The sequence below is a fragment of the Salvia hispanica genome, chromosome 3, assembly GCF_029641045.1.
Source record: "Salvia hispanica isolate PSC_SH4W2 chromosome 3, Shi_PSC_v1, whole genome shotgun sequence".
In the NCBI taxonomy this organism is placed as follows: domain Eukaryota; kingdom Viridiplantae; phylum Streptophyta; class Magnoliopsida; order Lamiales; family Lamiaceae; genus Salvia; species Salvia hispanica.
The window spans coordinates 24,491,987-24,505,599 of NC_142694.1; the positions used below are offsets into that span (position 1 = coordinate 24,491,987).

General features: G+C 33.7%; 2 protein-coding genes across 2 annotated transcripts; one reads left to right on the top strand and one right to left on the bottom strand.

Moving 5' to 3' along the window:
- Positions 1-129: 129 nt before the first annotated feature.
- LOC125214591 (serine/threonine-protein kinase AtPK1/AtPK6-like) lies at positions 130-3,264 on the top strand. The gene is made up of 6 exons (XM_048115681.2): positions 130-844; positions 1,794-1,876; positions 1,965-2,085; positions 2,174-2,347; positions 2,546-2,653; positions 2,736-3,264. The coding sequence occupies exons 1-6, from the start codon at positions 290-292 to the stop codon at positions 3,018-3,020; spliced, it is 1,326 nt and encodes a 441-aa protein (XP_047971638.1). The 5' UTR covers positions 130-289; the 3' UTR covers positions 3,021-3,264.
- Positions 3,265-4,011: 747 nt separating this feature from the next.
- On the bottom strand, positions 4,012-5,617 carry LOC125209604 (transcription factor MYB1R1-like). The gene is made up of 3 exons (XM_048109198.2): positions 5,332-5,617; positions 4,878-5,086; positions 4,012-4,565 (listed from the first exon to the last, which is right to left on the bottom strand). The coding sequence occupies exons 1-3, from the start codon at positions 5,555-5,557 to the stop codon at positions 4,215-4,217; spliced, it is 786 nt and encodes a 261-aa protein (XP_047965155.1). The 5' UTR covers positions 5,558-5,617; the 3' UTR covers positions 4,012-4,214.
- Between the last annotated feature and the right edge of the window lie 7,996 nt (positions 5,618-13,613).

The window sequence follows — 13,613 nt, forward strand, 5'->3', positions numbered from 1 at the left end:
GGTAATAATAATAATAATGGCATTCAAATTATAATTCATAAATGATCGATGCCAAATTTACTCAATAACTAATTCTCCTAAATTTCCTCAACCACTTCTTCATATCTAAACAATCTCTGAAGCGTGCTTCTGCAAATCTCTCTCTCTCTCTCTCTCTCTGAAAAGATGTAATCTTTGTGAGATCTAAGCCCGCCCATCTTGTTGGCTGGCTTCTTCGGATCAATCAATCAAACTCAAGAATTCTTTCACACATATACACAAACAGACCGAGTGCAATTTCCAACTCACCATGAGCGCCAGCAACAAAAAGGCTATGCACACGCTGCTAGCTTCGCGGCTGACGCAGCTCCACATCCCCTCCCCCGCCGCGGAAGACCCCTCACTAGATTTCGAATTCTCCGACTTCTTCGGCCCCAGCGCCGCGCCTCCCTCTCCTTCCTCCGCCTCCGCGCTCCCGCAAATCATACACCACCGCTCCCACTCGTTCGTGGGCCCCTCCCCCCGCTTCACCCTCTCCAAATCGCTCCCCGCCTTCGATCGAGACGATTCCTCCTCCTCCGATGAGCTGGAGGAAGTTGCCGTCTGCAACGGCGGCGTGGCGGCGCAGAAATTAGGGCCGGGGGATTTTGAAATTATGAGGGTAATTGGGAAGGGCGCGTTTGGGAAGGTTTTTCAGGTGAGGATGAAGGGGAAAAGCGGCGGTGGAGATGGGATTTTCGCTATGAAAGTGATGAGGAAGGATACGATTATCAAGAACAACCATGTTGATTATATGAGGGCTGAGAGGGATATTCTCACCAAAGTTGTGCACCCTTTTATTGTGCAGCTGCAGTATTCGTTTCAGGTTATCTTCTTCTCCTTTTTTGTCATCTGCTTTGTTTGAATGAGATCTGATGAGCATTGATTTGTAATATTCTGTTACCTTTTTAGGGTCACATACTTAGATGCATATAGTATATGATGTTTAGTGAATTGTTTCTGGTTGAGGAAAGATTGAGATAGTTGCTAATGTGGTGAGAAGAAACCAGGAAGTTTGCACTTTTGTTTTAGTATGTCTGGGAAAATATGGAGATGCAAATCTTCTCTATCTCTGTCGAATTAGCATCCTTATCGGTATCTAGGTTGCAGAAAGCAGTTTACAACTGGTGGATATGAGGGAACTTATGATCTTTACCTCGTATGTAGTCGGGTTGAGAACAAACTTGTATGTTTCACCCTGAATAATGTCTATGTAAGAAGGAATCAACGAAGGATGGTTGGTTGAGTATAGATGATGATCCTAATTAATCCTCTAGGAGGATTGTGGTAGTTCCTCATATTATAAGAAACTGTATGGATAATTGATTACTACTCCCTTTGTCGGTTTGTCCCGCTTCAAATGGCTGTATTTTAAGCCATGTGAAGTTAGACGGAGAGAGTATTTATCTTTGTGGAGTTTTACAAACTATTATTGTCCACGAAGATCAAATATCATGCTGTGGAGAGGAATGTTTTGCATTGTGAAAGAGCTTACAGTTTTAATAGAGATATGTCTTTTTATGTTTCAATATGCCGTGAGTCTTGAATTGTTTCACTTGATAAACGAGGGCAGTGATTTTGCATCCATTTATCTTAGTTAGCATGCTACTTGTCTGTATAAAAAAAAGAAGCCCTTTTTTTGGAGAAAAGAAAAGGGCAGAGTTGCGTAAAATGTATATGGGGTTGAAAAGTGGCGAAATTGCTTTTGAGACCACATTATGGAGACGTCTTATTATTTCGTGCCGCGTTACATTTTAACTTTTTGTGATTCACAGACCAAGTCAAAGTTGTATTTGATCCTCGACTTTATAAATGGAGGCCATCTATTTTATCATCTCTACAGGCAAGGGATTTTCAGGTACTATTTTCACACTTTGTGTTAACAAGGGAAAAAAAAATCTTCGTTTCATCTTCTTAATTCCTGTTTTTGGCTATGTTTTGGGCAGTGAGGACCAGGCAAGGGTATATACTGCTGAGATTGTATCTGCTGTTTCACATCTTCACAAGAACGGGATTGTGCATCGAGATCTAAAACCCGAAAACATTCTCATGGATTCTGATGGGCATGTATGGCTAGGATTTAACCTGATAAATTTTATAAGCACGAATGCATATGCTTCATATTTTGAGAAATCTGTGTTACTTACTGTTGCAGGTCATGCTCACTGATTTTGGACTGGCGAAGGAGATTGATGAATCGAGCCGATCAAACTCGCTATGTGGGACAACTGAATATATGGCTCCCGAGATCTTGCAATCTAAAGGTCATAACAAGAATGCTGATTGGTGGAGCGTTGGAATCCTTTTGTATGAAATGCTAACTGGCAAGGTAACATCTTGAAAAAATAACTCAATTTATGCCACTATTCGAAAATTAGAAGGCTTTCCGTACTTATTTTTCTCACTTGGTCGCGCGAAGTTGAAAAAACCGACCAATAATGTTGATTGTTGAACTTGTGGTATTCGTGCTTGGATAGAAGATTTTTATTTTCTTCGATGATTGAAGTGTTAGTGTTGTATATTTCAGCCGCCATTCGTGCATGCCAACAGAAAGAAGCTCCAGGAGAAGATCATCAACGAAAAATTGAAGCTTCCACCACGTTTGACAAGCGAAGCCCATTCTTTGCTCAGAGGAGTAAGAAACATGCTCCTTTTCGTTCTTATCCTTAAATTTCTACGAATCTTTCTTGAAATGCTAATCTATTTTGTATCTGTAGCTGCTCCAAAAAGATCCACTGAATCGGTTAGGCAGCGGGACTAGAGGCGCGGAAGAGATCAAATCTAACAAGTGGTTCAGTACCATCAACTGGAAGAAGATCGAGGAGAGAGAAATCAAGCCGAAGTTCAAGCCAGACGTGAGCGGCCAAGACTGCACAGAAAACTTCGACAAATGTTGGACAGCAATGCCTCTGGATGACTCCCCCGCGCCTACTCCAACTGACGGAGAGCATTTCCATGGGTACACTTACGTAGCCCCTAACCCTTGGTTATCGTCTGAATGAGGAAACAACTCAAGCTGATGGAGGCTTCGATAGGTTGCCTCAAACTTTGTAACTGATTCTTGTTTCTCCATAGCCAAGCTAGCTAATTTATCTTGTGTTAGACTTTGAAGTAGTTTTCTTCTTTTTAATATTTATGTATCTCAATCATCTAGGAGTCACCCTTATAGACATTTGAGAATGAGGGTAAGTCAGTCTTCAATTTTACGTTGGAAATCATTAACACGAGATCTCCAGATTGATCAAATTCATGATCCATAAAGGTGAATTTGATAAATCTATTGAATGTTAAAGATCTCTAAATTATACTGATTGGAAATCATTAACACATGTAAATCTCCTTAATTATTAGTCTGAAACTTAAAAGTTCAATGTTGGGTTCAAAACTTATAACCTTAAAAAATTATACTAATAATTCAAGTAGCCTAACCCTATGCCCAATTGGCATCTCTAAGTATAATTTTCTTTATCTTAAGTGGGTTGGCCCAATTGGCCTTTCAAAGTATAATTCCAAGACTCTAAAGCTCAATATGGATTGAAAACTTATAACCCGAAAAATTAACAGACGGAACTTGAGGGGATTGGCCCGATTGGCTTTCCTAAGTAATGCAACACAGCATAGTAAAGAAATGCCCCATGCCTTTTAATATCTAACCACATACTTCATCCTTGGATAACGCAAGATATTAATGAATAATTGAATACCGCTCAAAGAGATTAAGGTCCTACCAATCCCATCAATCACATTGATACCTAATTTTTCATCACAATTATACAACACAAGATTTCCTCAAGATTTGTCCTACCCCACCATTCAAGAATATCATAATCTCGTTTCTCCTCAAACATTAAGAAAATGATTAATTTACTTGGAAAAAATATTTGAAGGTACTACTACTATAACACAGCATTAAAACACCACAAGCACTTAACAATGTAAGCTATTTATTTTCAAAAGGTGATAAAAACAAGAAGCAAAAGCATCAAAAAAACATTAAGAGTACAACAAAGCATGGCATAATGTTAACTGGTCCGTACAAATGCAAACAAGAACAATTTCTAAGCCATCTAATTTTGCCTATTCCTCTCTAATACTTTCTTGATTTAACCTTTTTTCCCTACTCCCATTTACTGATGCTGTTTTTCAGCATGTTTTATTTTTCCCAATGTATGAGAAAAAAACCCAAGCAACCTTACTTATGCTGCTATCTCCATCTTGATGCTCTGCCTCATCTGGAAGGCGGAGGCAGATCGCTGATCCTGGCCCGAGGAGAGAGACAACCGCAGAGACAGAGGCTGTGGCTCGAACGAGGCACGCTGCCTCAAACTGAGATCCAGCATCGCCGAGGACCAAGGCGCCAGCATTGCAGGTGATGAGATTCTGGCCCGCGCAGTTTGAGCAATGGCTGCGCTCCCCGGGTACACGACGGGGGCAGCAACTGTCACAGGGAACGGCATGACTGGGAATCCATTGCCGCCCTTGGCAGGAAACTGGCTCGCTAGGCCGTGGTGGTGGTTCTTGGCCTCTTGAATTGGCATTTGAGAAACCTAATAAAACAAACAAGAAACACTAGTGTTAATTTCTTAGCTACTCAATTAACTAAGTTGATTGAATATTTCAAATGAAGGAATTGCAATAGCACTCATAAAGTTAGCTTTTGCTTTTTACCGCAAAAAGAGTGACTGTTTCTACTTGATAACAAAGAGATGCGAGCTGGCAACCGATTTATTAAATCAAAGCAGAGGAAATTTTACTTGAGCACACAAATTGAATTCATTCACACACCAACAAGAAGCCGCATCGCACCAACCAATCCTCTAATAATTACTATCAGTAAATGCACAGATAAAAGTAATTACCGAGTCGGTGGTGATGTCGAAGAGGCTAGAGCGGCGGCGGCGGCGATTGCTGTTGCTCCGGCGGAGGAAGTATTTCTGAGCGTGACTCGCAACTTGAGTTGGAGTGCGGCTCTTGACGTAGTTTCGCGAGATTCCTCTCCAGTCTCCCCTTCCAACCTTGGCCAATCCAAGGAGGAATAGCTTGTGTTCATCCTCCGTCCACGGAATTCCTGAAAACAAGTCCAAATCGAGCAAAACCAATGAAAACCTCACAATTATACAAGCAAAAACACATTTCTCTCTCCGTAGCACAAAAATCATGTTCTACCATCTCCATTTCCTATCGATTCTCATTTACCTCGATTAACAACATCAATTGAATCCATAATCATTTTCAATGATCAGAAGCAATCAATCTCAGAGTCAACAAAAACACTCAATAAATTCAAAATCACGCGATGATCAGAGATCTAACCTCGCTTACGATCGCGATTCCTGCCGGCACGCTGCGGCACGGCGTCATCGGCGGAGGCGTAGCCGGAGGCGGCATCCGCCACATCCTTGGGCGCCTCGCTCACAACCGGCTCGTACTCAGACAGATTATTCATACTGACGCTCTTCCTCATCGGATCAACTCTCACTCTAACTCCAAACAGCATGATCTCGGCGGCGGACGACGGCGACAAGCTGCTCTGCGACATTTCTCTCTCTCTCTCTCTCTCTCTCTCTCTCTCTAAAATGGAAATGGAAATGGATTTGGATTGTGTGAAATGGTGGTAGAATTAGCGCTTTTTATATGCAACGAGGAAAAAAGGCTTTGTGAAACGTGATGGCCGTACAATGTAGCGCTGGAATTTTATTTAATTAGTAAATTAAATTTGAGGATAAGGAGCTGTTTGGGTAGGCGGATTAGTTCTAATTAGTTTCGTGATAAGCAAATTTAATTCTTGGATTTCATAGGATATTATATTAGGATGGTTTATTTGGTGGCGGTCTTACTCATTACAGTACTTCTTATATAGCATGTTATAATGAAGGAAATAGGACATGTTTTACTACACTCAAATAGGTCCACGTGTTTCCATTTTAAAAAGTTTTCTGTGAAATAATTCAAACTCTATATACTTTTGTAATTTTATTTAAGTTATATTTATCTTTTTGTCCTTGTTGGTAGGCTTGCCAAATCTTACAAACAACTAAATTCACTAAAAATGTGGACAATAATTTCAGATCTCTTGTGATTGCTTAAAAATTATTTTTTGTAGTGTAATTTAATCTTGTTATAAAATAGTGTTGATGCATATTCATTTTTATTTATATCAATTTGACCATTTGTGATCCATTTCAAATCATAGTATCTCAACCACTTATTCTAACTAAATGTTTATTTTTGTTAGGTGAATTGAAATATCATTTGATAGAGTTAAAGATTTTAGAAAATAGAAAAATCTATACAAAATTGACATATGATAGGATGGAAAATTGATGTGCCGCATTTATTGTTAATGGTATTATTAAAATTTTCTCACTCTTAAAATTTACGGATAAAAATAATTTAAGATCACAAACAATATTATAGGGAAATGTTCATTATATTTGATTAGCCAATAAAATTGGTCAAATTAATTTTCTTAAGATAATACTCCATAATTATATATTTGGGCAGTCATTTGGTTGGCCAAATTATACTTAAAATGGCTTTAGCAAGATTAATTGCTTGATTTTCTTGTCAAATGAGAAAATGTAAGTAACATATTTAAATAAGCTTTCATTATCAAAATTGAAAAAAAAAGGATTACAATACAAATAAATAGAGACTTAAGCTAGTACCAATATATGGTGATGCACCGAAGATTTAATGATGATGTGGAGAAATTTTATTAGTATTATGTCATTTTCTGCTATAAAATTATTTTATAGTACTAATTAGAATTGGATATTTATGTTAATTTGTATGGACGTGATATTGGAAACGTGTTGAGCCATGAATGGAAAATTACATTTGAGAATATCCTATATCATTTTCACTTGAATATCAGCAGGCAAATGGCTAGAAAATTTCTGAATATAATTTTGGTGAATTTCAACTTTTTTCACTTGAATATCAACAGGCAAATGGCTAGACAAGTTTGTTCCATAATTTAAAAATCGTTGCTAAAAGTTATATTCCCTCGTTCCATATTAATAGAGTTATTTTTTTTTATTTTAGGAAATATCCACATAATTAAGTCATTTCTATTTTTGACAAAAATTAATCATCTATCTTACTTTATTCACCCTCCACTTAACACATTATTCTTAAACTCCGTGCTTGAAAAAAAAATGCTTCTAACGGATGGAGTAATATTTTACATTTATTTTTACAACGGTACATAAGATGGCTGAAACATGATTGTACATTAATTGCGGACAAACCAAGATGAGCCATGGTAATTTATCACGAACTTCTTTTTGACTTTCAAGTTACCGAACATTTATTCTAATCTGGACTTATCTTCTCTATCGAACAGATAAGAGTTAAGACCAATATTTACCCGAATCATTTCTCATCATAATTTATTCTCTCTATACTCATCTTATAAAAGAACACTACATCAACCATCATGGTAAAAATGAAATGATTCGCTTTATACACGACGAAGGGATTATTATTATTCAAGGGCATCAATATAAATCCTCTTTCACTTGGAGGGTATTTTGGTATTTTCCGATAGGTCGGAGGGAAGTTACGTAATGAGATTATTCGAACAAGATTAGCGTACATATAATCATAATTAAATAGTTAATCAATGGTTAAAATAAGATTAGTGGGAGCTTAATAACATGACTATATATTTTGATTCCACGGCACTGCCGCCAATACGGTACGATGATATCCTATTATAACACTTCTACTTTGATTAATTAAGCGCAAGTTGGGATTTGATTTTAGAAAATTAAGATTATCACTTGTAAAGCAAATGGATTAATGAATAATTAACTGACAATCTTGTCTGTTTAAGACAGCGTATAGTCGTTATGATTCGTCCAAAGATAATTTAATTAAGTAGTACTACTAATATATCTTCATACTTTAGAACATGATTAGGGTTGGTCACTTTCTCCATCACTTATGGGGGATGAAATCATTTTATTTCGAAAAATTATACTACTAATATTCTATTATTGCTTATTCAATTTTATCTTTAAAACTATAAATAATATGATGAAATGCTAGTATATATTTTATTCATTCATAAAAATAGTTAATTTTTTTGTTATTTTGGCATGTCCAAAACTATTTACTAGTAGCTAGATTTACAATGACGTTCATTCTCTCGTCACTTTATTTACTCATAGGTGATGTTCGATTTCCAAGATAAAATAATACGAAGATATAATCTAGGATTGAGTTGTGAGATTATTTTAGTCATAACAGGTTAGCTATGACTAAACATGCCGTAAATATTCATCTAGGATTAAGTCGTGAGATTGAATCTCATGAACCAAACACACTATAAATTTAATACCGGAATAAAATCTTGTAAACCGAACACCCTCATAGTATACTAATTTAAAATATTTTTATGATGGCTTTCGTTATTACTCATAATTCTCATATATTTTATTGAAATTCGCATCATATTACTCCCTCCGTCCCAGAAAAGATGTCACACTTGTGGGACGGCACGAGATTTTAGGAGATTTTGTTTTGTGTGTTAAATGGAGAGAGAAAATATAATTTTTTATATTATATTTATGTGAGAGAGAATTTTTTCTAAAAAGGGAAATGTGACTTTTTTGTGGAGCAAACTAAAAAGAAAAGTGTGACATCTTTTGTGGGACGGAAGGAGTAGTATTTATTTTTGGGACCGGAAAGTATGAAATGACTGCACATTAATAAAAATATTAGTAATAACTAGTCCTTAATTAGTTTATTAGTAAATGAAAACCTTTTTAATTTTATTAAGAGATTGATATTTATTTTTTCACCTAACGATTTTGACTAAGCAACGCTTCGGTTTGCGTAACAAAAATTGGGATGTGAAAAAATATTAAAGAAACTAAGCATGATTTGTATGTTTGAAAAATAAATAATTAAATGTTGGGAGAAACAAAACTTCTACGAAGAATTTTATTTTTTAAATAGGCTTCTGCGTAAGAGAGAAGAATTAATTAAATTAAGCAATAATGAATGATAGTTTAGTTAGCAATCAAATCAGGTGTGAGTTGGATAAAACACAAATTAATTACATGCATCTAATAATTTTTCTATTTGAGGAAAATAAAATGAGGCTTTAATATAACTATAAATGCTACTTGGGTTTTTCAAAAGAATGCATCCATACCATTTTTATTATTTATAAATGTGGAAATGAGAAAATTATGAAAATTTTGTTATGTTCTGACCATACCTAGACAATTTTGACCAATGAAGTTTGCTAAGATGCTTTTCTTTTTTCGGAAATTTCTTTTATCAAATGTACGTCGAAATTTTGATCGTGAAATTTGTGAACTTTGCTTTTTAATGAATTTTCTATTAATTGTGAAAAAGGTGGAAAATATCTGAGGCTAAAAAGGAAAAAAGAAGGGTATATTTTGATGTGAATGATTAATTTCATCAGATACTCTCAGTCTTTCCATATCCATCTCACTTACTTTTTAAATTAATTTATTAATTTAAAATCGATATTTCTTCATTTTAATTTGTCCACAAAAATTAAATTATTTTGATACTAATATAAATCTTCTTTCCACTCTAACTTCTACTCTTTTTTCTATTTTTCTGAATCTCTGATTCCCATTTATCTATCTTTAACTAATGCTACTATGCTAGTAAAAACATTTTTCCCTCTTTCTATTATTTTTACATTAAAGAGTGTATAGCTTGTTTTTACTCTACCCAAATTGAAACTTTATTTTATTTAATTTTATGGTGACATTTGGATTGAATGATGGTGAGTGCTGAGTGGTCAGTGGGGGAATGGGGTCCCTGTGGTACAATCAGATAATCAGATAAGATTAAGATAAGGTATAAAATCATTTTCCATACTATACTACTAATATTTATTGGTCCCAATAGTAGTAATATTTTGTTTATAATCAAAAATGAAAAACCACTGACATAAAAGCAAGCTTGCTATATAACTATATAAAACCATTTTTTTATGAGTAATTCTTAAAATGACATTGCTTAATACACGCATATTCCACTAGTTGGTCACACTGTCACACCGTCTACTATTTCGTTGAAATTTCATCATACAATTGACAAGAAATTGTAATTTCGTGATCTAATATTTCATTTTCTAATCTAATTTGACAGACCATAATGTAATTAAATTTCATTCCTAAATTAAACAGCTGCTTCTTTTGAATCTATAATATTTTATCTAGATTCTATAATATTTCTAATTTAAATCTCTAACCTATTGGTACCAATGAAAGTGGGACTCATGCAGCTAAGTTGACTTTAACATTATTTAATTTGCACAAGTTTAGCATGCCAGCTATGTTGGCTACTTTACTTCTTTGTTAGGAATAATGAAAATGAGATGGTCACATAAATTATACAAGGCCTTGCTTAGTGTTGAAGAAAATGTTTCGAAAATAAATTACTACTATAATTGAAAACAGTCGATTTTAAGAGGATTATATAAATATAATTACCTATAAAATCACAAAGGTTTATCAATTTTTTGTGTCTTACACATTTCAAAATTTATATACTAAATCATGGAGTTTAAAAAATTCTTAATTATCTCAAGATGATTTTTCCAAACAAATCCGATGCTGGTACACGTGTAAAATTTTAGTAATATCGACAAATAGTGACACATTATTTTATTATTAGTATTGGAGGGATTGGGATCCCATGCTGTGCAAAATGCCACAGCACACCATATACTCCCTCCGTCCCAGATTTGTAGTAATATTTTGCCATAAAAGTCCGTCCCACATTTGGAGTAACATTTAGAATTTATCATATTTGGACATAAAATTTTACCTCATTATTCACTAAAATTACACCTAAATGCCATTATCTACATTAAAATAAATCAAAACAAAAATAACAAACCAAAAAGTCCAAAAGGGACCCACCAACTCACTTAATTTATTACACACTCCATCATCTCATTTCATTTAGGGAAATTGGTGTCTAAAACCATGAACTTTGCCTAAAATTTGGTATTTCCCATGAACTTTGAAATTGGTATATAATATCACGAACTTTGCATTTTGTTTGGTATTTCCCGAACTCACTCAAATAAGATATTTTCATCAAAATCTTATTTAACATATGCAACCGTGATATGTTTTATAATATTTGAAACCACTTTTTAAGTTCATAACATATAGCATAAAAAGCCACGTTGAAAACCACGTTGATTTAATTGTGTCAAGTATGATAAAAGCCTCGTAAGTTAGTCAAATATAGTAATAAACATGCCGTGGGAAATACCAAACAAAATGCAAAGTTTGTGATATTATATACCAATTTCAAAGTTCATGGAAAATACCAAATTTTAGGCAAAGTTCATGGTTTTAGAGATCAATTTCCCTTTCATTTATTACACACTCCATCATCTCACTCCACCAACTCACTTCCTTTATAACACACTCTACCTCTCACTTCATTAATTACACACTCCACAAATTCCTTAAAACTCGTGCCATAACTAAATGTTACTACAAATGTGGGACGGAGGGAATATTAATTTTCAATACTTAGTACTATTATTTTTTTTTATTTCACCATTGGATGGTTTTGATCTACACAGCAGATGTTGTGGCATTTTGCACAGCAGGGATCCCATCTCGTATTGGAGTACTACATATCAAATTTAGTTTGTTTTGAGATTTAGATGTTTTTTAGTAAGTACTTTATTAATTACTCAAATACTATAATACGCCTCCAATTAATCTTGATTATTTTATTATTAGTATTGGAGTTAGATCTGATAGGTAAGGATGTTAAGAACTAAATTTAGAAAATACTACTACTATAAAAGAATGAATCTTGATTTATGCTATGGTAGCTAGGGTATATAATATATATGTACAACAATTATTTGATTGATGTTTAATCAGCATCAACTAAAATCAATAGTTACCACCCAACCGAAATTAATACACGGCATTTAAAATACTAGGGAAAAGGTGGTAAATGAATAATTTTCATTGTTAGGTGTGTCAGTATATAAAATAAAATGAAATAGTACTAATAATTCAGGAACCATAAGGGTGAAAAAAGTAATTTAAGGCTTCAATAATTTTTTACTTGACTTTGACATGGGGTGATTTTATTGGTTTCAATTAAAGTGCACTATTAATTAATGATTCACAAGTTGGTGACTTGAGATGTGAATTACGTTTACTAAACATTAAATTTATCATTTATTTCTGATTTCAACAAATGACAAATTTATTTTGAAAACTGTCAATTAAAATAAGATTTTTTTTATTTGAACTATTTTCTTTTTTTTTTCGAATTTTCTATTTCATCACTAAAAATGATATTAAGTGTATGTAGCCCTGTGTTATATTAGTGTATTATTCGATCATATTGATCTCTTCTTGATGTTATAACTATTGTCACAACAATTACAGTAATAAATTACTGCATTAGATATCTTAGAATAATTGTCCCAAACCCTTTATTCAAATGGTGAAAGTAAACTTTAAAAGTCTCCCTAGAAGCTTTCAATTTGTGTGCTCCTAATTTTATGAGTAATTTAAACATAATTAAACATGAATGTTTTTAACTCAAGCATTATGTTTGAAGTAAGATTTTGTTTATTACGTATAATAATATTTAAAAACTTGAGTAATTTGGTGTGGCATATATAAATGGAGTTTGACTAATTTATTTGTGATAGCTGTGATTAGTTTGGGATATGACTCAAATTTAGAATGTGTCTTGTAATTTAGTAAATTGTCAACTTTAGAACAAATGCGACATTGAAACCCAACTTAAATTTTAATTAAAATGTGTAATACGACAATGAAATACAACTTAAATTTTAATTAATAAAACTCGTAGATTAAATAAAAGTTCATTAATAATCCAACCTTAGAATAAATACTATCCGTCCAAAAGAGGTAAATAGCACTAAGAAATTTAGAAGGGACAAATTCGACCTGTAAAGAGTTAATTGAATTTGAACTCTTTTTAATAGAGGCGCACCCATACTAATCATAATTCATACACATTATTTTTTGTAAATAAAGAGAATCCATAACCACTATCAGTTTAAATAAAGTAAATAGCACATAGAAAACGAGAATCTACAAATTCGACATATTCAGTGTGAGTTGGATTTGAACCTTTTTTAAGATACATCATACTCACACAAAATTAAATGAATTAAACTCAAGTAATTAAATGAATTAAACTCTCAAACAAAATTAAATGAATTAAACTCAAGTAATTAAATGAATTAAACTCTCGAGTAACTGATAAGATATGTCTACTCATTAGTGAAATTCCTCGAGATTTTTGTAAATAAAGGAATCCCACAACCACTATTTGTTTAAAAGAGGTAATGGCACATAGAAAATGAGAAGCGACAAATTCTACCTATAAAGCGACACACCCATACTTATACACATTAATTAAATTAAAATCTTGAGTAACTGAAAAGATAAGCCTCCTCATCAATGAAATTCAAACTCGAGATTTTTGTGAATAAAGGAATCCTCCAACCACTATCTGTTTAAAAGACGTAAATGTCACCTAGAAAACGAGAAGTGACAAATTCGACCTGTAAAGTGTGA